The 27,076-nt window shown below is 44.5% G+C and overlaps 1 protein-coding gene and 1 pseudogene across 3 annotated transcripts; one reads left to right on the top strand and one right to left on the bottom strand.

Moving 5' to 3' along the window:
• The first annotated feature begins 12,231 nt into the window (after positions 1 to 12,231).
• UBL7 (ubiquitin like 7) lies at positions 12,232 to 26,527 on the top strand. 3 transcript variants are annotated; one of them, XM_045531992.1, is made up of 11 exons: positions 12,232 to 12,262; positions 13,632 to 13,844; positions 14,997 to 15,116; positions 19,840 to 19,922; positions 20,725 to 20,809; positions 21,377 to 21,434; positions 22,149 to 22,282; positions 22,541 to 22,590; positions 22,851 to 23,018; positions 23,577 to 23,699; positions 26,278 to 26,527. In XM_045531992.1, the coding sequence occupies exons 2-11, from the start codon at positions 13,661 to 13,663 to the stop codon at positions 26,413 to 26,415; spliced, it is 1,143 nt and encodes a 380-aa protein (XP_045387948.1). In that variant the 5' UTR covers positions 12,232 to 12,262; positions 13,632 to 13,660; the 3' UTR covers positions 26,416 to 26,527. The 3 variants fall into 3 exon arrangements, with proteins under 3 accessions (XP_045387948.1, XP_045387937.1, XP_045387958.1); XM_045531981.1 differs by having other exon boundaries at positions 12,243 to 12,313; XM_045532002.1 differs by lacking the exon at positions 12,232 to 12,262 and adding an exon at positions 12,562 to 12,581.
• On the bottom strand, positions 19,004 to 19,701 carry LOC123643060 (annotated as a pseudogene).
• Positions 26,528 to 27,076: the final 549 nt, after the last annotated feature.

Below are 27,076 nucleotides of genomic sequence, written 5' to 3'. Positions count from 1 at the left end.
GGAAGGCGGTGGAGGTGGTGAGGAATGGGGGATTCTAATCAGCCTGGCTCAAGTGCCACCACTGTCCACCAGAGGGCACTACACATGTGTCCCGGTGAGGCTGAGTGACAGCATGTTGTTTACTCAAGCTCCCATAAAGGTAGACTGTGATACCTCCCTACACAACAGCCACTGCCTCCCCCATTGCTACTAGAACTTAGGTTCTATGGGACTGTGGTGTGCCCAGCTTCAAAGGATGAATCATGGTGGTACAGGCATCCTCTGCCTCGCCACGGTGGTGGCAACCTAACGTCATAGCCTTTTTTCGCATCCAAGACCAAGACCTTCATCAACTAGTGTTTTAACGTGGTCTGGGAAAACAGGTTTCCTGAGTGTGACTGGGAGAGTTCCTTTCTCTGCCTGCCTTCCTTTCTTTCTTTCTTTCTTCCATTTTATTTTTATTTTTTGAGACAGTGTCTCGCTTTGTTACTTGGGCTAGAGTGCAGTGGCCTCATCATAGCTCACTGCAACCTCAAACTCCTGGGCTCAAGCGATCCTCCTGCTTCAGACTGCCAAGTAGCTGGGACTACAGGCTCTCTGAGCTCAAGCAATCCTCCCGCCTCAGCTTCCCCTGTTTCTTTCATTATAGAACTCCTCTCCCAAGTTTGACAATGAACCTGAGTGTTCAGCTGGAGACACCATTTCCCAGCCTCCCCAAGAATTGGGTGTGGACAGGTGTATTTGTTTTCTATTGCAGGGTAACAAGTGACCACAAATTTAGCAGCTTAAAACAACACCCACTTATTATCTGAGAACTGTGTAGGTCAGAAGTCTGGGCTTGGCTGGGTTCTCTGCTCAGAGCACCACAAGGCGGAAATCAAGGTGTCTATAAGCTGGGCTCTTGTCTGGAGACTAGGGAAGAACCCACTTCTAAACTCATCTGGGTTGGCAGAAACCAGTTCCTTGTGGCTGTAGATCTGAGGACCTTGGTCCTTGCTGGCCGTGAGGTGGTGCTGCTCTTGTTAGAGGCTGCCTGGACACCTTATGTGGCCCCCACCATCTTCAAAGCAGCGTTGGTGCAGTGTCTCTCTCATGCTTAGAAGCTCTCTGTGATGGTTAATTTTAGATGTCAACTTAACTGGGTTAAGGAATACCCAGAAACCTGGCAAAGCATTATTTTGGGGTATGTCTGTGAGGGTGTTTCCAGAGGAGATTAGCATGTGAGTCTGAGTAGATTAGATGGGGGGATGTACTGTCAATGTAGCTGGGCACCATCTAACCTGCTGGGGCCGAGAGACAGCAAAAACAGAGAGAAGACAAATATGTCTATCTGCCCGAGTGGGGGTATATTCTTCCTAGCCTGTCTTTGGAAACTCCAAGCTTATCCGCTTTCAGATTCTAAGACTTACACCAGCTGTCTCCTTTTGAGAGTTATATCATTGGCTTTCCCAGTTCTGAAGCCTTTAGACTTGGACTGAGTCCCGCTACCAGTCCCAGAGTCTCCAGCTTGTGGAGAGCCTGTTGTGGGACCTCTTAGCCTCTATAATAGCATGAGCCTATTCCCCTAATAAAGTTCCTTTCCTCTATCTATATCTATCTATCTATCTATCTATCTATCTATCTATCTATCTATCTATCTATCTATCTATCCTGTTGGTCTGTCTTTCTGGAGAACCCTTATTAATACACTCTGACTGCCCCTTTTTCCCAGTAGCTGGAAAAACTCTGTGATTTTCAAGGGCTTATGATTAGATTAGTGGCACCTGGATAATCTCCCTTTTGCCCAATAACAGAACATAATCATAGGAGTGAGATCATATTGCAGGTTCTACCTACCCTCAGAGGAAGGAAAGGATTATACCAGGGAGATGGTCATTGGAGGAATTCTTAGAAGTCTGCCTACTATGCCATGTGATTAATTAAATTCCAGTCAATTAAGGGCAACTCTATTCTTGCAGTTGCTCAGGTCAAAATATTGGGTGTCATCCTTGACCTCTCACTTTTCGTCCCACCTCACTGGCTAGTCAACAAATTCTGTCCATTCTGTTTTCAAAACACACTCAGAATTCAGGCACTTCCCATCAGCTCCCACCACACTACCCTGGGCCAGTCACCACTGTCTCACGTGTGGATTGCTGTCCTACCTCCTAACTGGCTTTACCCCGGCATTCTGTTCTTAATACAGCAACGAGAGTGATCCTGATGCAGGATATGGCAACATGTCACTCGGCACTCTTGAATGGGTCACCATCTCAGAATAAAGGCTGAAATCCTCAGTGTGGACTACAGGGTCCTACTTTGTTCTCCTTAATAGCTCTGGGACCTCAAAATCCTACCTCTCTTCCCCTCATTCCTTTCTCTGTAGCCTTGTGGGCCTCCTTGCTCTCTCCCTTAAACATGTCAAAAAGTTCTTTAGGGCGTTTGCACTTGCTGTTCTCTTTGCCTAGAATGTTCTTCCCCAAGATACCTGCATGACTAGCTCTCTTTCACTTCCTTCAGGTCTTAATTCAGAATTCACCTTTCCAGTGAGGATTTTCTCAACCCCCTTCAGATTCCCCATCCTGCTTTATTTTTGGCTCCTGAGTAGTTTTCACTATGCGCATACTGCGGATTGTCAATCTGCATCTTGTTTGTCTCTCCCACTAGAGTGGAAAATCCATTAGAACAGGATTCCTTCCCACCCCCCTTCTTTTGTTCCTTACTGTATCAACGTGGTAGGTGCTAAGTGCTCGCAAATGTTTGTTGAATGAATAATACTATGAGAGGGAGATGATGAGAGTGAAAGCACTCTAAGGTCTTTATATTGTTTGGAAGGAAGGTGGTGACAGTAATTAACTTTAGACTTTGCTAAGCTAAATGTACATGCTGTTGACCCAAGAGTTGCTTAATAGAGTTCTTAAAATTTTCTAGGTGGAAAGGTCTTCTTGCTTTTAATTTTCTTATTAATTTATTATGTTATTGCATTGTAATCAGAGACTGTGTTTTTTTTCCTACAGATAGGCTCTTGCTTGCCGCCCAGGCCGGAGCGCAGTGGCTACCCAGGTGTGATCACAGCGTACTGTGCCCTTGAACCCGGTTACCACGAAGAGAACAGAAATAGAACTGTGACTTCGATGTGGATGGAAAGGGAAGGAGAAAATTTGGTGTTTTTTTCCCATTTTTTAAATTTATTTTTACCTACCCCAACCTGAGGACAAAGGAGAAACTTTGACTAAGCCAGTGGAAAGCAGGAGTGAAGAAAAAGCCGCAAAGGAAAGATACGCTAAAGAGAAAACACAAAGCTTCCTGATTCCTGTAGAGTAATGGCAGCTGCCTAAATCCCTTCACAGTCCTTCAAAACCATAAAAACCAACAATGAAAGCAAATGAAACCACCCCAGCCTTCCCCCACGGCCACTCTAGGAGAAAGGGAACAACTCAAGCTTCAATTTACATGTAAATAGGGAGATAAGTATCCGAAACCAGGGAGCCTGCTCTAGAGCTCCCACCTGATCAGGAGGCAGCCAGTTGTGTGGAAGAAAGCAGAGGACATCAGGGTCCTAGAGGTGGCTGGACACAGGTGGCATCAGCTAGCATTATCCCCAGAAGCAGAAGCTCCCGTCCTGACAGGGGAAACACTACGGACAGGTCTGAGACCTGTTGGGTCAGAGCACTGTCTACTGAGTAATGGAAGTGAACATTCTGATTATATATTAGATCACAAAGAAAACCTCAATAACTGTTTTTAAAAAAATAAATTTAGGGGGTACATGTGTAGTTTTGTTACATGGATATATTGCATAGTGGGAAGTCTGGGCTTCTAGCATAGTCATCATTTGAATAGTGCACATTGTTCCCAGTCAGTGATTTCTCATGCTTCACCTCCCTCCCACCCTCCCACTTTTCCAAGTCTCCAGTGTCTATTATTCCACTTTCTATGTCCATGGGTACCTCAATAACTTTAAAAATAGCAATAGTAAAGCCATGTGCACCTGTAGTCCCAGCTACTGGGGAGGCTGAGGTAGGAGGATCGCCTGAGGCCAGGAGTTCAAGGCTGCACTACGCTGTGCTCGCACCTGTGAATAGCCACTGTGCTCCAGCCTGGGCAGCATAGCAAGACCTCATCTCTACGGAAAAACAAAAACAAAAACAAGCCAACATTCTCTGATTACAATGCAATAAAATTATAAATTAATAAGAAAATTAAAAGCAAGAAGACCTTTCCACCTAGAAACTTTTAAGAACTCCCTTAAGCAGCTCTTGGGTCAATAGGGTAATACAAACCAAAATTACAGAATTTCATGAAACAGCAATAATGAAGACACAGCTCATCTGAATCTCTGAGATAGTGCAAATGCAGTTAGTTGTCAGAAGAAAATGGATTACCTCAAACACTTGTATCAGTAGAATTAAACATCAACTAAAAAGCTAGAAAAAAGGTCAAGTATACAAAAAGAAAGCAGAAGGAAGGAATTATTATTTTTTTAAAAAAGGAACTAATACAGATATAAGCAGAAATTAATGAGTTAGAAAACAGACAAAATGGTGTTTGGAGCTGAAGATAGCCTGGCCACTGGTGAAACTGCGCGGCCTGGTGAGAAAGTGACCCCTGTCTTGTCCAGGCACCCCCAGCTCTCCCTTCACCCAGCTTCACCTCAGCCTTTGAAGCACGATTGCCTGCCCCCACCCCCAGTTTCCTGCGTTTTCCTTGCCCCTGACTTTCTCTCACCGTTGAAGGCCCTAAGCAAGGTGTGTCCCCCGTGCTCCATCCAGGATTAGATGCTCCTGGCCGCACCAGCAGGCAGGAGACAGCAAGGCCTGGGATTCACCTCTCTCCAGTTTCTCTGTTTTACCTCGGGGTCGCCCTCTGTAAGAAGACTCTTAGGTAGGATGTGGAGGCCGAAAGATCCTGACATAAATCCTTGCTGTCGGAAGCTGATGCTTCTACCAGGTGTGTGGCTGAAAGTAATTATGACAGGGAAAGGCATTCTGCTTACTTCTTGCAGTACAAAGACTGCTGGACGTTCTGGAATTCTATCATGGTCCAAAGAAGACAGAATGAGTGGACAGCAGCAGAGAGATGAAATCTTGAGAGCAATGGGGAAGATGCCCTACTGAATATTTGCACTGTAAAACAGAAGCAGATGAATATTTTTAATAAATGGTTGCTATAATCTTTGAAGACTTTACAGGCCTCACCCAGACAGATCTTAAGTTCTACAAGGGGAAAGAGAGTGGAGTTAGCCCCATGAGCACGGCAGCCGTGGGCCGTGCTGTGGCTCTGGGCTTCCGTGACCTCCTGTAGGTGGGAAGTGTTAAGAAAGGCTGCCTGAGGAGTTGAGCTGTCCCCGCTGGGCTGGCTGGGTCTCCAAAGAATAGGATGTAAACAAGTAAAGACTGAATGGGGCTGAGAGGAAGGCAGTGTTTCCAAGGAAATGAAATAATTTGAGCAACAGGATGCAAGAAGGAAAGCTTGAACCACGTTTGGAGTTTGGAAAGTCGCTTGTAGACTGTCTGACCTAGAGTTTAAGGTTGGGGAGGAGCAGTGGGGGAAGACTGGAAAGGTAAGTCGAGGGCACATGGGTGGGGGGCCTCAGATCCCAGGCTGATTCCTCACATCTGTCTTACTTCACTCACTTAACCTTTGCTTGAATTAGATTAGTACAGTCACTAGCGGGAAAACAAACGGGCATAGGAAGGCTGTCCTAAATAAACAGAATGAAAGAGAACCTGTTTTCTTTCTTTAAGGAAAAGCTTAGTTATAGAATTCTGTGACTAAAATTCATAAATATTGGATAACCTTCTGAAGCTATAGTGTGAGTTCTTGAACCATGGTAATGGGGAAAAAAAGAACTTGATTCCCTTAGAGGTAGAATTTCTATCTGCAGGATGCTATGGGCAAGGAAGGGTGTGGGGGTTCATCAGGTGAACTCTCAACACTGGGATGAGACTAGAGCTTAATTTCATTTTATGATACAAAAACAATAAAAATATTCAGTGTGGGGACTAGGGTGGATTGCATAGCAGCCCTCCTTATGCCCACTGCCTTTTAAAATCCAGTTTGTTTCATTTATAGTTTTATAAAAGACATTATTTTTTTTTTGTAGAGATAGGGTCTTGCTATGTTGCCCAGGTTGGTCTCCAACTTCTGGCCTCAAGCGATCCTCCAGCCTCAGCCTCCCATAGTGCTAGGATTACAGATTTGAGCCATGGCACCTGGCCTCAAGACATATTATTTAATGAAATTTAAGTTACACTAGAAAAGTCAATGAAAAGAAATTGTTTGTGTCCCTTTTCTTTATTTGGTCCTAGATCAAGAACATTATATTAACGGCTATTGACAATGAAACTATTCATCTGAGTCCAAAACCCAGCTTTGAAGTTTTTAAGTCATACAACCTTAATTGTTAAATGTAATTCTATTTGAATAAAAATTGGATTATTTAAAAAAAGAAAAGAAAGCAAAAAAATCTAAAAAGAATAAATTAATCCAATTTGCTGTTCCTTTTTTCTTTTTCTTTTAAACTGTTCTTCTTTTTTTTTTTTTGAGACAGAGTCTCGCTCTGTCGCTGGGGCTAAAGTGCCGTGGCATCAGCCTAGCTCACAGCAACCTCAAACTCCTGGGCTCAAGCAATCCTCCTGCCTCAGCCTCCCAAGTAGCTCGGACTACAGGCATGCACCACCATGCCTGGCTAATTTTTTCTATATATATATATTTTTTAGTTGTCAGGCTAATTTCTTTCTATTTTTACTAGAGATGGGGTCTTGGTCTTGCTCAGGCTGGTCTTGAACTCCTGACCTTGAGCGATCCACCCGCCTCGGCTTCCCAGAGTGCTAGGATTACAGGCGTGAGCCACCGAGCCAGGCCTAAACTGTTGTTTCTTAGGGAAAAAAACCAATCAAGCAGACAAACTACTAACTAACCTAATTAAGAACAGAGATATGAACAGAAAGATATGCTCCCAACACAAAGAAATGATAAATGTTTGAGGTGGTGGATATCCCAGTTACCCAGATTTGATCATTACACATTGTATGCTTGTATCAAAATATCACATTTACCTCATAAATAAATATGTACAACTATTATGTACCCATAAACATTTTTTAAAAAGAACAAAAGGGAAATGGCATAAATATATAAGAAATAACAAGGAAGAAGACATAACCATTGAAACAGAAGAAAATTTTAAAATCCTAAGATACTACTTTTTGCAATTCTAGACAAACAGAATTGAAAACCTAGATTAAATAATTTCCTACAAAAATACTATTTACCAAAATTGACCCCAGTCGTTTTTTCTTTTCTCCCCTTCCCCTTCCCCTTTCCCTTCCCCCATCCTTCTGAAAAACTCCTATATAACTTATGAAGATTGCAGAGAGGTGACCAGCCTCCACCTAACTAGGACAGTTGATAAAATTTGAGATTGTAGATTAGATGGTAGTACTATATTAATATTAATTTCTTGATTCTCTGATGGGTTGTATTGTGGCTGTGTAGTAGAATGTGCCCTTGTTTTCAGGAAATACCCACTGAAATATTTAAGGGTAGTGGGACATCATGTCTGCAACCTGCTCTCAAATGGCTCCAGTCAGGGGGTGTGGCGGGGACCCAATATGCCTAGAAAGAGAGAGAGAAAGAATGATAAGGTGAATTTTGTAAAATATTAATAACTGGGAACTTTGGGTTGAGGGTTTGAGGGAGTTATTTTGTAACATTTTTGCAACTTTACTGTAAACTTGAAATTATTTCAAAATAAAAAGTAAAAATATCACATTCAAAGATAATTTGAGCACAGGGGAAATAGTCAAGCTAAGTGACATATGTAGATTACTAAACAAATGTACAGTGTAATCTAAATTTTGCTGAATACATATATTTAATCCAATAAAATTATATTTTTAGATGCATAAAACCAAAGTGAACAATTGTCATCTATTGATGATAGAATAGCTATGCCCATCTTAAAGCAAAAGCTGGAGGACTTATGCTACCAGATATCAGAGCTACTTTAAAGCTACAGAAATCAAGAGGCATGGTATTGGCACAGTGACAGAAAAATATACCCATGGGACAGAATAGACCCATACATACACAGTCACCTGATTTATGACAAAGCTGCCACTGAAATTCAGTGAGAACAGAATTTTTAAAACAAATAGCGCTGGATCAATTGTATACCCATATGGAAGATAAGAATCTTGATGCCTAATTCTCATCATACACAAGAATTAATTTGAAATTAATCATAGACCAGTATGTGAAAGATAAAACATAGGACAATAGCTTCAAATATTTCTTAAATAGAACATAAAAGACACTAACCATCAAAAATGTCATAAATTGGACTTTATTACAATTAAGAAATTCTTTAAAAACACCATTAAGGGAGTAAAAAAGCCACAAACTGGGAGAAGAAATTCACAATGTATATTTTTGATAAGGACCCACATCAGTTGAATTTTTCAGTGACAATACTTATTTCTAAAAGTTTTTTTGGTTCCTCTCAAATATTTTTCATCATTTCTTATCCTTTCTTAAAGACTTGATATTTTCGTAGTGTCTTTAATAAATTTTTTCATGCTTATTTTATTTCCTTCCATATTGACTTCCTAATACCCGACATTTTTGGTGTTATGACTCTTGCTTTTCTGCTCTTTCTTACAATGGATTATTTCCATGATTATTTGCTAATTCTTTCTGTGAAATCACTTTCAGGCTGGCTTTTTTCTTTCCTGTCAGATGACATGGGTTTTGGTAGTCTTGCTCCAAAGAGCATTTAAATTTGTTTAACCAAGAGCTCCAGGACTAGTTTTGGACATTCCTGGAAAATCTTGTAAAGTTTGACCTCAAACTTGCACAAAGCACAGGTGGTTTTCAAATTCTCAGGGAAGACAATTTTTTCACACATCAGTTCTCCTTCCACTGCCCTCCTCTCAGAGACAAGCACAGAGGATTTTTCTGGCCTTCTCTTAGTGCTGGTGTATGATTTCGGGTCTTTTTTTTCGGTAGTCTGCCCTTTCACTTGGGGTACAAATCATTTAAGAGTTTCAACTTCATGTGGAGGTGTCGGTTTCAGTCTCTGAGGGGCCCAGTGCTTTGGTGTTAAAACAAAACTCCCAAGCAAGTTTTCTAGGACTACTAATTTTTCTGGGGAGGTGCTCATCAGCTCTTAAGCTCACTGCCAAGTTTTCAGTTCCTCTTTCATCTTTGGCATCTTAAGATTTCCCGTTTCTCCTATGACCACAGCTATCTGTATTATTTTATGTAACATTGTGTTTGCAGTAGGAGTAATTATAGATGATTTTCTTTTGCTACGTTGCCAGATCCAGAAATCCCCAAACTAATTTTATAAAGAGTAAAAAAATTTTTTTTTTTGAGACAGTCTTGCTTTGTTGCCCAGGCTAGAGTGCCGTGGCATCAGCCTAGCTCACAGCAACCTCAAACTCCTGGGTTCAAGCAATTCTTCTGGCTCAGGCTCCCGAGTAGCTGGGACTATAGGCATGTGCCACCATGCCCGGCTAATCTTTTTCTATATATATTTTTAGCTGTCCAGATCATTTCCTTCTATTTTTAGTAGAGATGGGGGTCTCTCTCTTGCTCAGGTTGGTCTCAAACTCCTGACCTCGAGTGATCCTCCCACCTCAGCCTCCCAGAGTGTTAGGATTACTGTGCCTGGCCTAAAAAGAGTAAAATTATTTTAAAAATGTAAACATGAATCTTTATAATTTGTTTTCCACAAGTTAATAACTGGGCTCAGTAATCTCTTAAAGGTTTAATGAATAATTGCCTAGTACTTTCTCAGAAAGAGCTGATGATGTCTCCAAATGTGAGTTGGCTGAAGGATTGGTCCTGGACACTTTGCTTCTCACCAAATATCTGGTCATGCAACTTTGTGTTGTGTCTAGGCTTCTAATTTTTTCTAGGCTCTGACCCTTGCTTCAGAACACAGCACCTAAAGAAACTGGTCCTGGGTTATTCCTTCATTCATTTGCTCACTTAATAATTTATCACATCTTTGCAATTGTGAATTATGCTGCTATAAACATTGGGGTGCAGGTGTCTTTTTCATAGAATGACTTCTGTTCTTCTGGGTAGATGCCCAATAATGGGATTGCTGGATCGAATGGTAGGTCTACTTGAATCTGTTTAAGGTATCATTCATTTGCTCACTTAATAATTTATCATTACAATGTTTCTGAACATTATAATGATTCAGAACTCCGAGAGGCTTACCCCCTCTCTTGGGAACAACAGGCTACAGCAAGACAGCTATGTTTGGTATATATCAATAGCTTTGGCCTGAATTAGTCATTCAACACATACATATTGTTAACCTACCATGTGCCAGGCTCTGGTCAACAGCTGAAGGTAAAGTGGAGGGCAATATAGTCATAGTCCATTCCCCCATGGAGAGTATAATGAAATTAATCCAGATAAGAAATTCATGAACACAGTATATTCAGTTCCACTTTGAGGAAAACAAAATGAGACAGGGTCCCTGCCTTTTCCTGCAGGCAATTAGGCACCATATTGAACATAGTTTATTTTTTTTGTGTTAATTTTTAATTTTTTAAAAAAATAGAGACAGGGTCTGCCTCCGTTGCCCAGGCTGGAAATCCTGGGCTCAAGCAATCCTCCTGCCTCAGCCTCCCAAAGTGCGGGGATTATAGGCGTGAACCACCATGCCTGGCCATGAACAAAGTTTATTAAGACAATAAATTATGAGGCGCAGGTGTTACAGCAAGGGTTACAGTGAGTGGTCCCGAGGACAAACCAAGCTGCACACAGAGAGTCGGAGAATCAAGGTTTATTTGCCGGCGGGCTCAGAGGGGTCTTGCTACCAAATTCTGAGCCCCGTCTACCCAATTTTTCCCATTTTTATTAAGTTGGGGGTGATCCAAGGGGAGGGGTCTCAGGTGACTAATGCCTGCCAGGTAATAGGTTAGGTTAGTGTCCTGCACCAGGTAATTAGGTTTAGTGTTATGCTGATGTGCTAGATGTTAGGTTAGTAATATGCTAATGTGGGTCTTCCGTGAGGGGTGGGGGGTCTCAGGTGGCTGCTGTGCTAAGTAATTGATGGGGGTTTTCCTTATCACAGGTGCAAGTAACTTAGATAGGAGAAGAAGGAGCCTGAAGAAGGCTGGTTAGTTAGGTGAAAGAGGGGTTATATCTAAAGATGTGTAGGGTGGGGAAGGGGTACTTTGGGAACAGTCTTAGGAACCTGGGCTTCAGCCCGAAGACATTGAAAACTCCCTACATAATTTATTAGAACAGTAGAGAGTGACCAGTCTTCAATGTTAGGCCCTCCCAGACCCTACGAGTCTCTTCGCTCTCCTCAGTCAAGCTGTGCTGCTCAATTGCAGCCCTAGTCTCAGGCTGTACATTGGGATGCTGGAGAGTTCAGCTTTCACATTTGCCCGGGTCGAATAAGGCTTTAGCTGCATTGATCAACCTCATCATTTTCTTATAGTCACTTTTTTCTTTTTGCTTTCCTTAGTTCTTGAATTAAGTCCTTGAGGAGAGTCCAATCAAAAATAGTCCCTCTTCAATATTTTAGCTAATCCTGATTTCTGAGCAAACACAATCCAATTTTAGCCATGCAGAACTTTTTCAGTCATTGAAAATATGCAGTTCCTCTATGAGAGTTCAGTGGAAATTCCCCTCCCCAAACTGATTCTATGAATGACTGTTAGATGAACCTCACCACTGCATGTTGAGGGCGTATCAGGAACCCAATTTAGTAGCTCCCAAGAACCCAGCTTTTGGAGGGGGGTCACCGTTTGGTTCCTGGTACACCCCCATAGGTTAAGTCCGCCACGAGGAGCACCAAAGAGGCTGACTTCACCCGAGGGCTGCCGTTTTTATGAGGGCTGCGGGGAACCGCACGAAGCGGCCGCTTGGGAAAGGGCATTTCTAAAGGGAAGGGTCGTAGCGCGAGGGGATCCGGGGTCCGCCACCCTCCGGCAGCGGGCATTCCCACAACCCGGCAGAAACGACGGACTCCATATGCTTCTCAGGACAGCGTGGGAATCACGCAGCTGTTCATCAATTGGAAAAGCCCACACCAGGCCTCCCTGTCGCGACTTGCGACCCTGAACACTGATAGGAAATAGAGCCCTCCCTCGTGAAGCCTTCGCGCCGGGGATTTCAAACAGCCCAGGAGCCACGCCCTCCCTGGAACCGGAAGCTTTGCAACTAGCGCCCCTTGCTGGCGGGCGCTTTATAGAGGGCGGGACCGCAGCGGGAACTGCAACTCCCAGAATGCAGCGCGGAGCTTCCGGTTTCCGGCGAGCGGGCCAGAGTGAGTGTTTACAACCGGCGGCTCTGCGGCCGGGTTCCTTCCGCGGGACGGGTGAGGGCGCTGGGCCCCGGGCAGCGCGGATTCGTTGTGGGTAGATAGTTAACTAGTCCCACGGGAGCGCTGGGGTCGTCACCGGGCAGTGTCCCCGTTCCACAACTAGCTGTCTGTGACCTTGGGCCAGTGACTTTACCTTTCTGAGTCTTGGTTTCCTTAGCTGTAAAATGTGAATGGTAATGTCTGCCTCAGGGAACAGTTGTGAGGATTGAGATAAGGTATATTAAAAAGACTTGTTCCTTCGTCATAAACTTGGAGGTGGAAGGTACTTTGAGGATGCTTTAAGGCCAGCTAGGCAGCCTCACTGCCTTTTCTTTCCTCTTCCCTACGAGAGGCCTCTTTGGAAGCAATGATGACTCTAACAAGATCTTGTCTTGCTTTGCAAGATTCTTCCACCCACAGAGTTTCTGATTTATTTTCTGGGCATTCATATATGCCAGGCATGAGGACAACAGAGGTGAAAATTCTAGTCTTTGCTTTCAGGGACCTTCAAGAATTGAGTTGGAAGAAGGGGCTGAGAGGGAGATAGATATTTGCCCTAAGGGGATGTGGGAACAACAGAGGAAAGAGAGGGGGAACCTAGGTGCTTGAATTTGGGTTGATCTTGGTAGGAGTTTGCCCAGAGGCCAAGAAGGGAAGAGAAATTACATGTAGAGTTAACAGATGAGCAGAGGTGTAAAATGGGGGAGCGCTTTGTTATGAATGGAGGCTTAGTGGGGTGTACTTACATGTTGTGGGGGCCCAGTGGGGCAGGGCTCTGTTGGGGAGGAAAGCTGGCAGGGGGCAGAATGTTAGTGATTTTTGAAGCCAGGCTATGTGGTTTAGACTTATTCATATAGATGGTTTGGAGCCATTGAAGAAGTTCTAAGCAGAGAAGTAACTTAATCAGATCTGTGTTTTAGAATAATGTGTTAGGTGGCAGCACAGATCTTTGATAGGGAGAGGCAAGAGGCAGGAAACTTGTTATAAAGCTGTTGTAACAGTTCAAGTGAAACTAGATGAAGAAATTTGGAAATAAGGAGTGTACAGAAGGGAGAGAGTTGGATGATCTCATTTTAATCTCACAACATTGCTATTAGGTTGGATGGTGTTTTTATGTCCATTTTAAAGATGGAGAAACTGAGGCCTAAAGAGCTGTCTATCACAGGATGAGTAAAGAGAGATCCCCACATTCTAGTTCTGGCCTTCTAATGCTGCATCCTCTGCCTCTCTAACAGTGTTACACTGCTTTGTCTCTCATTCAACCCTTTGGTGGGTGGAGGTGGAGTAGGTTGGTGGTCTGTACCTTAACCACTGAGGCTTTGTTCTTTTATAGGGAGAAAGAGAGAGCGCGAAAGAGAGAGGATGTCTCTCTCAGACTGGCACCTGGCGGTGAAGCTGGCTGACCAGCCACTGGCTCCAAAGTCTATTCTTCGGTTACCAGAGACAGAACTGGGAGAATACTCACTAGGGGGCTATAGTATTTCATTTCTGAAGCAGCTTATTGCTGGCAAACTCCAGGAGTCTGTTCCAGACCCTGAGCTGATTGGTGAGTCTCTCTGGACTGGGGTTGGGCTGCTGCTCTGATCTCTTTTGGGGGAGGTTACTTCTGGAATTATAAGAATAAATTAAGGGCTTGGGATTTGTTGCCTCTTAATGTTAACACTCCAGGGAAGTGAGTGTTGCATAAATATTATAGAAACACAAATCATATAATAAAACTATTGGTTGCTATTTCAGTCATGTATTATACAGAACTACTTTATCACAAAGTTCTTTAACCATGACATTGTTGAATTTTTTCTGGGAAAGAGCAGAAATTTGGGGTGGGCTAGGGAAGGAGGAGTTTTTCAGGGGAGGCTCCTCAGTATATGGCTTTTGAGGTAGATTTTAAAGGATGATTAGAAGGATTTTTATTTGGTTGATTAGAGCAAAGGCGTTAAAAAAGAAAATGGAGATGGCAAGGGCAGGCAGGTGGAAGAAGAAGGAACTTAAATATAACATAATAGGCTGGGCTTGGTGGCTTACGCCTGTAATCCTAGCACTCTGGGAGGCCGAGGCGGGTGGATCGTTTGAGCTCAGGAATTTGAAACCAGCCTGAGCAAGAGAGAGACCCTGTCTCTACTAAAATAGAAAGAAATTATATGGACAACTGAAAATACATATAGAAAAAATTAGCTGGGCATGGTGGCACATGCCTGTAGTCCCAGCTACTCGGGAGGCTGAGGCAGGAGGATCGCTTAAGCCTAGGAGTTTGAGGTTGCTATGAGCTAGGCTGATGCCACGGCACTTTAGATTAGGCAAAAGAGCGAGACTCTGTCTTAAAAAAAAAATATATATATATATAACATAATAAAAGATAATTTATAATGGCTAAGGAATCTGATTGACAGGAAGGTGTTTTTAGTCATACCTGGATTAGGTTAATCCTTTTTGGTTGTTGAATTTTTCCATTTATTTAAATCGAACAGTCTCTACAATGTTAAGCTCCAGAGCTTTTCTGTGGATAGGTTCTGTATAAATCCATTTTATGAGTTTGTACTTGCTGACAATTGTTTTTAAAATGTATTTATTATGTAGTATCTTTTAAAGTATGTATCATTCTCCAGCTATCTGTCCAATCAAAATAAGGTTCTCAGGGGACAGAAACCACCTAAATTGTTTTGAGGAGCAAAATATAAATGGACAATTCTTTTTTTAGATCTGATCTACTGTGGCCGGAAGCTAAAAGATGACCAGACCCTTGACTTCTATGGCATTCAGCCTGGGTCCACGGTTCATGTTTTGCGCAAGTCTTGGCCCGAACCTGATCAGAAACCTGGTGAGTGAGGGATGGCCCTTAGCCAGGCACAGTTTCTGTAGTATCTGTAAGGAAAGGGCCTGTGTGTTAAGGCACGGGCCTGAGTAGAACAGAGGCATGATTTACGGAGCTGATGATAGGGGATGTCTTTATTACTTACTGGATAAGACCATATTGATAAGCAGGGTCCTTTCTATGGCCATAACGCTCTGAATGCACCCGATCTTGTCTGATAAGCAGGGTCCAATTTTGACTTTTTCTTGCTGCCAACACAACTGTGGGAGGGGGATTTGTTTCTCTATTTTCTAAGTTAATTAGCCACTGTTTTCTGATGGGATGGGGAGTGTGTCTACTTAAACTCTTTTAGGTTAACAGTTTATTTCTCAGTGAACTTTGTATCCTTTTATTATTGTTGTATTTGTTTTCATTAGAAAAAAAGCTGGAAACTTCTGGCAGTTCTCTAATGCTGTATTTTTGTTCTCTTGTTAACAAATCTTCCTGCAAACTGCCTCGGGTGGTGATTTGTTCAGTCAGCTAACTGCTCCTGCTCTACTGGTAATTTACTTTCCTGAAAATATTTGAACAGTATTAAAATAGCTCTTGGAAAAAATATACAAAGCCTCAAATGCCTTTTTGATTTATTAATAGAAAGTCCTGCTTAGAATTTATAATTTAAATTTTGCATTTGTGTTTTACAAGCCTCCCGAAGGATAAAGCTAAGCTGTGTAACAGAGAGTAGCTTTGTTAAACCAGCAGATTTGCATATTTTTATAATGTTTGTGATTGCTGTGATTAGTTATCAGCTTGAAATTTACCCTTTTATCAATTCTAAACATTAAGGACAAAAACATCATCTCTTGTATGCTAATGGGAAGTGAGAAAGTGAAAGGGAGCCCGTGACATCTAGAGGGTTGCCTGGCATTTACAACCACACCTTGGAGTCCTTTTGTGGAACGTGAACAATTGTACAGATCACCAGCATCAGACAAGGTCACTCTGAGACCGTCATGGATGAAGTCAAGAACAAGATCCTTATAATTTCTAAACAGAGACAAAACCTGAGCATTGTCTAAGCCACAGAAGTGACCAAATATCCCTCTATCCTGGCTGAAAAGAGTGACTGCTGCTTCTTTAATAATTGTAGCTTTCACCTTGCTCTACTTTTCCTTCCATCCAGATAAGGATTATTAAGATACCCAATTATAGAATCACCCCCACTTCCCGACAGTATCCAATCCAGAGTAAAGCCTCGTTTCTTTAAACTTATCCCTTGAATCACCCAGCCCAAACCCAAATCCTATACTAAGTCCTTTTTAATATCCTCTTATTGAGACACCGCATGATTCCCTATGGTGTGCATTCTCTCTGTACTGAGCAGTAAACCCAGCTTACTCAAATACGGGCCCTTTGGCTGGATGGCATTGACAGAAGGAAAATAACATTTGTGGCTTCTGTGAGCCAGATTTTTTTCCCTTTTATACCTCATTTAATCATTACAGCGGCTCTGCAGGATAGGTAGCAGCATTAACATATCTTAGATGAAGAAAAAGGGTTAGTAAGGTATTTATTCAAGGTCACCTACTTAGGAAGTGAATGCAAGAGCTGGGATATGGACCTAGGTTTTCTTGGCTCAAGAGCCCATGTTCTTTCCACGGGGCTGGCTGCTTTCCACTTGGAAAGGGTGAGCTTAGCTCAGAGATGTTACAAAGACAACCATTACTTTTAGCTGATTAGATATTAAGAGTCCTTTTCCTCCCACCTTCTGCCTGGAGATTTATTTTTGCAACAAATGGACTTCTTGTTGGGAGGTGAAAATAAACTTGTAGATCTGTGAAGAAATTGTTTTGTGACAGTATTTTAGATATTTTCTACTTGAGCACTTTTCTTCCAAAAGGAAGCACATTTCTTATTCTCCCACTAGATTAGACCCTGTAGGAGGAGAACCCTTTAGTACCTCCCTTCCCACCTGGATCCCTTTGGTGGTTCTTTATGGAAGGTGATAGATCCCTCAGGACATCACCTTAGCTTGCTATTTGAACAGGGATGTGTACCCCAAGCTCTGGCCACAAAGAACTACTTGCTGTTCCTTCAAAGCCCTGTATTCTTTTATTCTCCCATGTCTTTTCACATATTCTCACTTAGGCTTGGACTACCTTTACCCCCAGTAAGCATCTGCCCTGCCTTTGATGCCTCTCTCAAATGGTCTCCTCTGGGAGACAGCTCTGTGTCCTAGCCCTCCCTCTCAGTGATAGCTGTCTGCCTCTGTGTTCCTAGCATCCTAGCTTGGGTCCACATCTCTGCTGAGGTCCTCAGAATGGTATTAATATTTTATAATTGTGTGTTTGAGGTAGTCTCATTTCTCCTACTGCTGTAAGAGTTCCTTGATGGCAGGGATTCCTATTTTTCACATTCCTGTGCCTTGCCCAAAGCCAGGGTAGAGTAAATGCTTAGTACATGTTTGTTGAATGAATAAATTAGGTAATTTACGTAAGATAAATATTTTTCAAAAGAGGAATATCATAATCAGAACTATAGGTAAGGATGTGGCTGCCACCCTGAGCCCCAGTGGTGCTATTCGCCTTGCTTTGGAAGTGGTGTCCCTGGAGTTGGGCAGCGTCGCAGTCCTGGATGAGGGTAACCACACTTTAAAAAGTGTGACCTAGGGTGAATTTCCTACCTACTTCCCTCCTGTTACCACATTTCTTCACTTCTAAAATGGGCTGATGTCCTAAATGGTAGGATAACCAAGTAAACTAACACAACTGCTAAATTTTCCCATGTATTTGAATCATAATGTCCAAAGATCACTTGCTATTGGGCATGTGCTGAAAGTTTGCTAAGAGCTTTAGAAGTACAGTGTGTTTTCTTGGTCCTTGGTATTTTTTTTTTAATTCAAAATACTATTACAGAAACCTGAAAGAAAATATCAAAGTGACAACAGTTACCCCGATCCTGTTACCCTGCCTAAGTGCTGTCTTCCTGTTGTTCCCTCAAGCCTTGGACCAGGTGCACACTGACACATTTTACATAGTTTTACCAGAGAATGCATATACAACTTTGTGGTCCGGTTCTTTCTCTTAACATTGTGTCAGCATAGCTCTGTATTGTTATGATGGCTTGTGGCACACTTATTTTTTAAAATCTGCATGTCTATTTTATTTACTTTAGAAAAATACCATCTATATAAAATTTTGTTCCACTTTCTTTTCCGTGAACTCTGCCATTCAAATTTAAATACTTTAATTTTGCTCAAGTAAAAGAAGAATCACACATCTGACGTGAGAATTAAATATTTCACATCATTAAATTAGTTTGAATTAGGTGATTATTGTGTATCTCTTTCCTACATTCATAATACGCGTGTACATAAGTGTAATTTGTAACATCAGTAACTGGATTCATTAATTGTCAATTCATGTTCAACTACCCTTATTATATGGTATTTCCATAATAACCAGATATTTTAGTCAAACTTATGCTATCAGCAATTGTAAAAATTAAGATGTTAAAAATTCCAAACTAGGCCGGGCGTGGTGGCTCACGCCTGTAATCCTAGCACTCTGGGAGGCCGAGGCGGGTGGATTGCTCGAGGTCAGGAATTCAAGACCAGCCTGAGCAAGAGTGAGACCCCGTCTCTACTAAAAATAGAAAGAAATTATCTGTCCAACTAAAATATATATATAGAAAAAATTAGCCGGGCATGGTGGCACATGCCTGTAGTCCCAGCTACTGGGGAGGCTGAGGCAGTAGGATTGCTTAAGCCCAGGAGTTTGAGGTTGCTGTGAGCTAGGCTGATGCCACGGCACTCACTCTAGCCCGGGCAACACGGCGAGACTCTGTCTCAAAAAAAAAAAAAAGTAAAAAAATGTAAAAATTCCAAACTAAACAAACACTGGGCCCACTGACAGTCATGCTGTTGTGAGAGGTCCTTGGACAGCTACTGCTTCAATTTCAATTCGGTCTCCTTTGGGCAAAGTAACAACCTGGTAAGCAGCTTTAGCAGGAAAACTACTTTTGAAATACTGTTTGCAGATTTCATTGACAGTATTGAAGTCATTTATGTCAGCCAGCAAAACAGTTGTTTTTACCACATTAGTGAAGTCGGCCTGCAGCTTTCAGAATTTCGCCCACGTTTTCCAGAGCTTGTTTAGCTTCTTTTGCTACCCGTCCTGGCACAAGTTGTTCCCTTGAAGGGTCCATGCATATCTGTCCTGGTAAATGGTGCTCTCCACAAACACAGCTTGGCTATAGGGACCAGTGGCCCCTGGGGCTTTTGCAGTGCTGATCACCTTTGATCAAGGACAGCATGGCCAACCGTTCTCTCTTGTGGTGCCTCTGGGAGAAAAAGGCCGAACAGCAGCCCTGCTCACTTCTCAGCTGACTCAGCTCACTTACTGTAAATCACTGTGTAAGAATCTGAGTTGATTAAAATATAAGAAGTCCAGGATTTTTACAGTGACATGTTGATCAGAGCAGTCTCTTTCATGTGGTAAGATTCCTCTCTGCTGGAACTTGAATTTGTTTGTTTGTTTTATCTGCTGAAGATGCTTACAAGAGTGTGCAGTTTTCACATCTGTGGCACAAATGGGTTTTTATGAATGGGCATTCACATTCTTAGAGGGGGATGAGGGAAGGGAACGTGCACACCAGGGCACACGTGGGCACATGCTAAAATGATGTTGCCATGTTTGTGGCAGGGACAGGACCTGAGCTGTGGGGTAATTCTGAGTGTCTTGTTCCCCAGAACCTGTGGACAAAGTGGCTGCCATGAGGGAGTTCCGGGTGCTGCATACTGCCCTGCACAGCAGCTCCTCCTACAGGGAGGCGGTGAGTGTGTGCCACGGCCCCCAGCCAGGACTGCAGGAGAGGGTGTGAATGCAGGCAAGGGCTGTGGAGTGGGAGCTAGAAGCCCATTGCCATGGCAACCAGGAGTTTCTTGGGGAGTTTTTGCCATGTCTGTGGGCCTCAGTAGAGCTCTGTCTTTCCCCAAAGAGCCTTTCTCAGTCAGGCATTGTTGATTCCCTTTAATGATAATGATACAACCTCTCTTGATACTGACCTCATGGACTGAATTTGTTGATAGCCAATGCATCTACATACTGTCTCAGCTGGGCCTCATTCTTTAACTTTGGCTGAACTGCCTGCTTACCACCCCTTGACCTCAATGTCCTCACTGGGAAAATGGGCTGATGTCTTTCTATAGGAGAGTTGACAGGCAAAATTAATACAGCTGTGAACTTCTCAATACATATGAATATGAAATAGTAATTGTACAGAGATTGAAAAGAATTTTTGGGACCTGGAGAAACCTTTGTTATTTGGCTTGTAATGAGAGTTTTTATTTTGGAAGCATTAGAGCTGTAGACAGAGGAAAGCACCACAGAGATTGAAGGTTTACTGTAGTCTTGCTTTTTTCTTTTCTTTCTTTTTTTTTTAATTGTTTGTTTTCCCTCCAGTAAGCTATGATCTCAGAGCAAAAAGAGGTTCATCTGTTTCTGGGGCTATTTTTCTATTGTGCTGTGGTATACGTGCAAGCACTTAGTGGGAGGAAGTCCTTCAGCAGAGTGCGGGTATTTGATGAGTGCATTGAGCTAGTTGAAGTGCTCAGCCCTCCCCATTTCTCCTGCAGGTCTTTAAGATGCTCAGCAATAAGGAATCTCTGGATCAGATCATTGTGGCCACTCCAGGCCTCAGCAGTGACCCCATTGCTCTCGGTAAGTGCAGGACTGAATTTGAGAAAATAGGAGATGTTGGAAAAGGAGAAATCAGGAGAAGGCAGTTACCCTAAAGAGACTTTGACCATCTTTTAAAGAGTCACTGGTCTTGTGGGAAGAGGGAGAGTAATCAAGATGTGTTTGATATACCCGGTCCTCTAAGAGCTCTCAGTCCCACAGAGAGATAATGGCCTAACATCATCAATTAGGGTATGAGGATGCCAAATGAGAGCAACAGTTAGCCCAGATCACAGCAATCAGGGAAGATGTTCTGCACACCTTGATGAATAAGGGAAGAATGCAGAGACCCAGGGGAAAGAGACCAGTGTATTGGTCCTCAGTATGTGACGTAAGTGCAAGGGGGTGTGGAGAGCAGGGGAACATCCCCACTGGAACAAGATGGAGAATGCTTGGGTTGTGTGGCTTGGTGCTTTGCTTCCCCTGCTTCTCATGAGGTTAATGGTCCTATGTCCCTGTTGAGCTTATTACCCTGAGACCTAAAGCATCTTCTCCCTCCTAGATCTGGCCAGATTTCCATTCTCTCAGGTGAGCCCTGTTCTCTTCCAGGGGTTCTTCAGGACAAGGACCTCTTCTCTGTCTTCGCTGATCCCAACATGCTTGATACGTAAGTGTAACTGTTGTATTAGAGTCCCTCATCTCTCCTCCCGTGGTCAGAACAGAAGCCTAATTGTCACCCTGGCTGGAATCTGCTCCTGGAGGCTATCTGCAGTCTGTCAACCAGTCTGCCTTCTCATAATGTGAGGAGGTGAGACAGGGCAAGGGCAGGGACACACAAAGAGTGTCAGGAGGATGCAGGATTCCGAGGGAGAGGGCTTTGCCTGCCAGGTTCAGTTTAGATTTCGTTCAGTAGATATTAGGGAGCCTTTGAAGGGTTTTAAGCCGAAGGAAGGAGAAGCAGGTATACAGATTCATAAAATGCTAGAGCTGGAAGGGCTATTTTCTTCACTTATTTTGTAAGTGAAGAAAATAGCCCCACGCTGGAAACAGAAGGGACCTGTCCAGGGTTGCCTAGTGTAGGAGCAAAGACGCCTAGAACAGAGGTGAGCCCTGGCCACCGAGCTGTCTCTCTCCGATCATGCCTTGCCTGAGCGAAGGTCAAGAATGTGCAGCAGAGCCCAGGAACTGAAGGCCCTGCTGCTGTGGCTGGGGCAGATCCACAGGCGGATAAAGCTTCCTGGTGGAAGACGCTGAAGACTGAGGAATCTGAGGGCAGGCACAGGTGGCTCCATCATTGTGAGGGGCACCCAGAACTCCTGTCATGGCTGAGGGTACTCTTTCCTTCTTAGTCACCGATGGGTTTCTTCCTGCCCTGTCCTAGATTGGTGCCTGCTCACCCGGCCCTGGTCAATGCCATCATCCTGGTTCTGCACTCGGTAGCAGGCAGCGCCCCGATGCCAGGGGCTGACTCCTCTTCCCGGAGCATGCCCTCCAGCTCGTACCGGGAGATGCCAGGTGAGCCCCAGAAGATCGTCAAGTAGGCCTCAGGAGCCGGCAGTGGCCCAGGGATTTGCTTTACTCAGCAGCTATGTATAGTGTTGGCAGAGGGCGTTCCTTGGGAACTCTCGGTTTGAGTCAGGAAGTGCATCTGTCCTGTAATTTTCCAAGGGGAGAGATAAAAATATGAATTTGGAGAGTAACTTGAGCTGAGAGTCTGGAGCTGCGCCTGTGCCTTTCTGTTCTTCCTCCTGAAATCTGTTCACCCTCCTCCAGGTGGCTTCCTGTTTGAAGGGCTTTCAGACGATGAGGATGACTTTCACCCGGTAAGTGGCCTGTCTGCCTGGTATTTGGGGAAGGTGGTGCTGGGAATGAGCCACTCTCTGGGACCAGGCACGCCCAAGGCTGGGAGGTGGTCATAGGCCCTTAGGAGGCCAAGACCATGTCATGCTGTTCCTTTTTCTGGATTCCCTTCTGAACCTGGGAGCTTAGAGAGTGTCCCTGAGAACTGTTTCTGGAGTAGGGTGGGGTTCATTTGTGAATTTCACGGTGTTGCTTCCCTGATTCTGGTGCCTCCCTTCTCCAGAGCACCCGGTCCACGCCCTCGAGCAGCACACACAGCTCCCGCCCAGCCTCCCTTGGCTACAGTGGAGCCGCTGGGCCCCGGCCCATCACCCAGAGCGAGCTGGCCACTGCCCTGGCCCTGGCCAGCACTCCGGAGAGCAGCTCTCATACGCCGACTCCTGGCACCCAGGTATGGAGAGAGGGCCGGGAAGACCAAGGCCAAGCTCCTGAGGGAGAAGATCCCTAGCAGTAGTGTAGATTTGCCTTTGCCAACCCTAGAATTGGCTTGAGCTGAGCCCTGGAGCCCTGGTGGGGATTCTTACTGTAGCTTGGGTGACCCTCACTTGCCTTTAGGGACCAGAAGTCCAGGGTTTAGCATAGTCCTGATTGATTCCTCCTTGTAGTTCAGAAGAACCTCCCCTCACACAGTGTGCCCTTCCTCATATCTGATAGGGAGCAGACATTGCTGACTTAAGCATTTCTGGTGATAAGTCATTCGAGCTTTCATGGCCATCTCTCCCATTGCTGGGGTCCTAGGCTGGATCAGGGTCAGGGGGCTCTGAGCAGAAGAGAATGAAATCTTTCCTGCCCACATAGAGAGCTTTGTGCAGTTGTCTCATGGCAGGCCCTTGTTGGGAGGCAGTAGTTGGCTACCCTAGGAGCATTGTGGGGTGATGTGACAACGTGGGTATCTACTCTGAGACAGTGATGGCTCTGAGGGTGACAACCACCACTGATTTTTCTCTAGGGCCATTCCTCAGGGACCTCACCAATGTCCTCTGGCGTCCAGTCAGGGACGCCCATCACCAATGATCTCTTCAGCCAAGCCCTACAGCACGCCCTGCAGGCCTCTGGGCAGCCCAGCCTTCAGGTCAGTCTTCCCACTTCCTGGTTTCCATGTGGCTTCCTCGTTACTTTGGATGCCGAGCCTTTTTCTACTCTCTGGAGGCCCTTCCTAGTTGGCAGGCTTCACTCTAGGACAGCTGGAGCATGGCAGTGACAGGTGAGGAAGGAGTGTTCCTAGCAAGGGCACAATCTCAGAGTGGTCCCTGTGGTCTCCTCCTGCCCCTAGTGACGGTGGCCTGACTTCCCTGACCACCTGCCTTGGATAATCACGGCAGTTTTAGTCAAGCAGGCATTCATTCATTCAGTGAGTGATGACTGAGCATTGAGTATGCACGTAACAGGCCTGGGGCAGATGCCGGGGCCAGGGGTGAGCTGGTCCTCTTCCCTGCTGTGGAGGGCACCAGGCGCGTACTGACCCGGGGAGCAGCAAGGTGAGAAGCCCAGCCACTGGAGGTGGGGTCCTGGGTCAGGCAAAACTTTTCTGAGGAAGGGGTGTTTAAGCCGATTGTCAAAAGAATTCGTTAGAGGTTAACCAGGGGTGTCTGAGGTAGGGAGGGGATGATTTCCAGGTGGAGGCAACTATGAGGTCTGTGTGACATATCAAAACTACAAGGCTAGAATGCTGTGTCCTAGCGTAGAAGATCCTGAGATGGAGCCAGAGAAAGAGAGAGCAGGAGCCTGCGTGTGAAGGGCCTCGAATGCCAACCTAGATGGATTAGACTTGATCTAGCAGTCTCTAGGGAGCCATGGGAGGCTTTAAGGAGGGGAGTGGTCACCCTGGCAGCTAAGTGGGAGACTCAAGGGTGAGCAGTGTTATATCATGTGCCTCCATACACGAGCTACTTGTTTCATGTCTGTTTCCTTTACTGCTCACAGTACGCCTGTGGGGTGAGCCTCAATCCTGGAACTTGTCCGAGGTCATAGAGCCATGAAGTGGTAAAGACAGGGTTCAAGCTCATGTGGTTTTCACTACCCCATGTGGTCCTCGTAGACAGTGAGGAGAACGGGAGCAGGACATGTGGATAACTTGTCTTCTCCATTCTGTCATCCTCCCTGGCGAGATGCCTGTTTGCTTTGTTCCCCGGTTCAGGAGCATTTGCTGCTCCACCTGGCCTGCAAAATGAATCTGAGTTGATACGTGTGGGTTTGTTTTAAGCTCTGCACATCTCACCCCTGCTCGCCTCTCTGAATTTGCGTTTCTTCCCCTTTCCATTTGCGTTGCCTTCTCCCTGTGTGTGAGCAGGTTGTTTTCCCTGTTGCGCACTTCCCTCCTGTTACGAAATAGATTAATGAAGCCATGAAAGTACTAGAAGAAAACGTGGGTGACTTTCTTTAAATCCTCATAGTAGAGAAGGCCTTTCATGGCTGAAACTCAAAATCCGGGAGCCGTTAAATAAAAGAGTTATCCATTTTAAGCTTGAAAAGTTGAAAATTTCTGCATGGCAAACCAAACAAAAAAAGAAGCAAAGTCTAAGGGTTAACAATAAACTGGGAAAAAAATATGTAACACATATCACATAAAGGTCACAATTTCCCTGATGTATAGAGGTTCTAGAAATTTAAGATCAGTAACCCCATAGAAAAGTGGGAAAAGGATATGAATAAACTATTCACTGAAAAGGAAGTACACATCCTTAAACCCATGTAATTCCTAGCAATCCCATTTCTAGGAATTTATCCTGGAGATGTGTGTGCATGTGGAAAATGACATTTGTATGGAGTCAGTCATGGCAGCATTATTTGTAATAATTATTTTGTCATGGCAAAAGATAGGAAACAGTCCAATTGTGGTACATTGCAGGACCTCCACGGGTTGGAATATTATATAATTATTAAAAAATGTTTTATATATCAGCATAGAAAGGTCTGCAGGGTAGATTGATTACGTTAAAAAAAAAAGAGGGTTGGGGAATGGATGTAGAATGGGGGTATAAGAAAAGGGTAAATATAAGAATATATATTTATATTTCCTCAAAGAAAATAAAATTGGTTATCTGGGGTAGGAATAGGAGTGGATGAGAGTAAGACTTCACTGTATATCATGTTAAAAAAAACAAAACCAAAATTAGCGGGGCATGGTGGGCACCTGTAGTCCCAGCTACTCTGGAGGCTGAGGCAGGAGGATCGCTGGAGCCCAGGAGTTTGAGGTTGCAGTGAGCTATAATGATGCCACCGCACTCTAGCCCAGGCAACAGAGCAAAACCCTGTTTCCTGTTTCAAAAAAAAAAACAGAAGAAGAAGCCAAACAAAACTAGTATAAAATTTATTCCTCTACCCCCACTTATTTTTGTGTGTGTATATACATATAGCAGGAGAAAGAAAGTAATTTAGTCTTTTGGAATTTAGGCATTGAATAATTTGTGCTTTCTCTTTTTATCCTTATGTTAAGAATTTCCTTTTTTAATCATAAAACTGAATTTGTTCTCTTCACTCTCAAGCGTATCTTTTAGTCTTCCTAGAAGCCCTGTGTTCTGTGGAACTTAGCATCCGTGACTTTGCTGTAGGACTCCTATCTTTCTTTCCTTCCCCTGAAAGCACAGAGCTAAGTGAGTCTTCTTTAGGGTCCCAACTAACAGCCTCTGCCTGCTCCTGTCTTTCCACAGAGCCAGTGGCAGCCCCAGCTGCAGCAGCTGCGCGACATGGGCATCCAGGATGATGAGCTGAGCCTGAGGGCCCTGCAGGCCACCGGGGGGGACATCCAGGCGGCCCTGGAGCTCATCTTTGCCGGAGGAGCCCCATGAACCTCCCGTTCCCCCTGATCCCCTAGCACGTTGTAGAGGCTGTTGCCACAGGAGGCACTCAGGAAGGTGCCTCCATCTTTCCCCTCCCCAATATACCTGATGGTCAACTCTCCTGCTTTGTCCAGTGCTTGGCCTTTCTGGCTGATCTGAGCTGGTGGAGGCAGTGGGGCAAGCAAGGTGTGTGGATCTTGGTGCTGTGGCATCAGGGCGCAGGGCTGGCCCCTGGGTCTGGGCCCCGGATGGAGGATTTTAGATCCATGCTATGAGATGATGTGTGATACCCATGTTCACCTTTGGCAGAAGTTTCCAGTGGTAGCTCTTGGACTCTTGGGTGCTTTGGGGTATGGCGGCCTCAGGACATGCCTAAGGCTGGGGCAGGGCTGCTGCCCAGTCTTCAGGATGGCTGCCGGGTTACAGCTATGGCCAGAAGAGGCTCATGCTTCTGAAATGTCCACAGCCTTGGGAGTGACTGGGTGGACTTCCAGGGGGAGCACATGGGGGCAGTTTGCCTTCCACATCACTCCCTCTCCCAAAGGCTTCTAAAAGATTCCTTTTAGAATCTTTAGGCCGCCCCTCCCTAGCCTACTCTCACCAAGCATTTTTTGATGCCTATCATGTAATGATGCCGGAATCCAGGTCTCAGAGCTGTGCCAGGAGGCAG

The sequence above is a fragment of the Lemur catta genome, chromosome 1 (genome assembly GCF_020740605.2).
Source record: "Lemur catta isolate mLemCat1 chromosome 1, mLemCat1.pri, whole genome shotgun sequence".
NCBI lineage: Eukaryota > Metazoa > Chordata > Mammalia > Primates > Lemuridae > Lemur > Lemur catta.
This window is presented reverse-complemented; position numbering and strand designations above follow the sequence as displayed.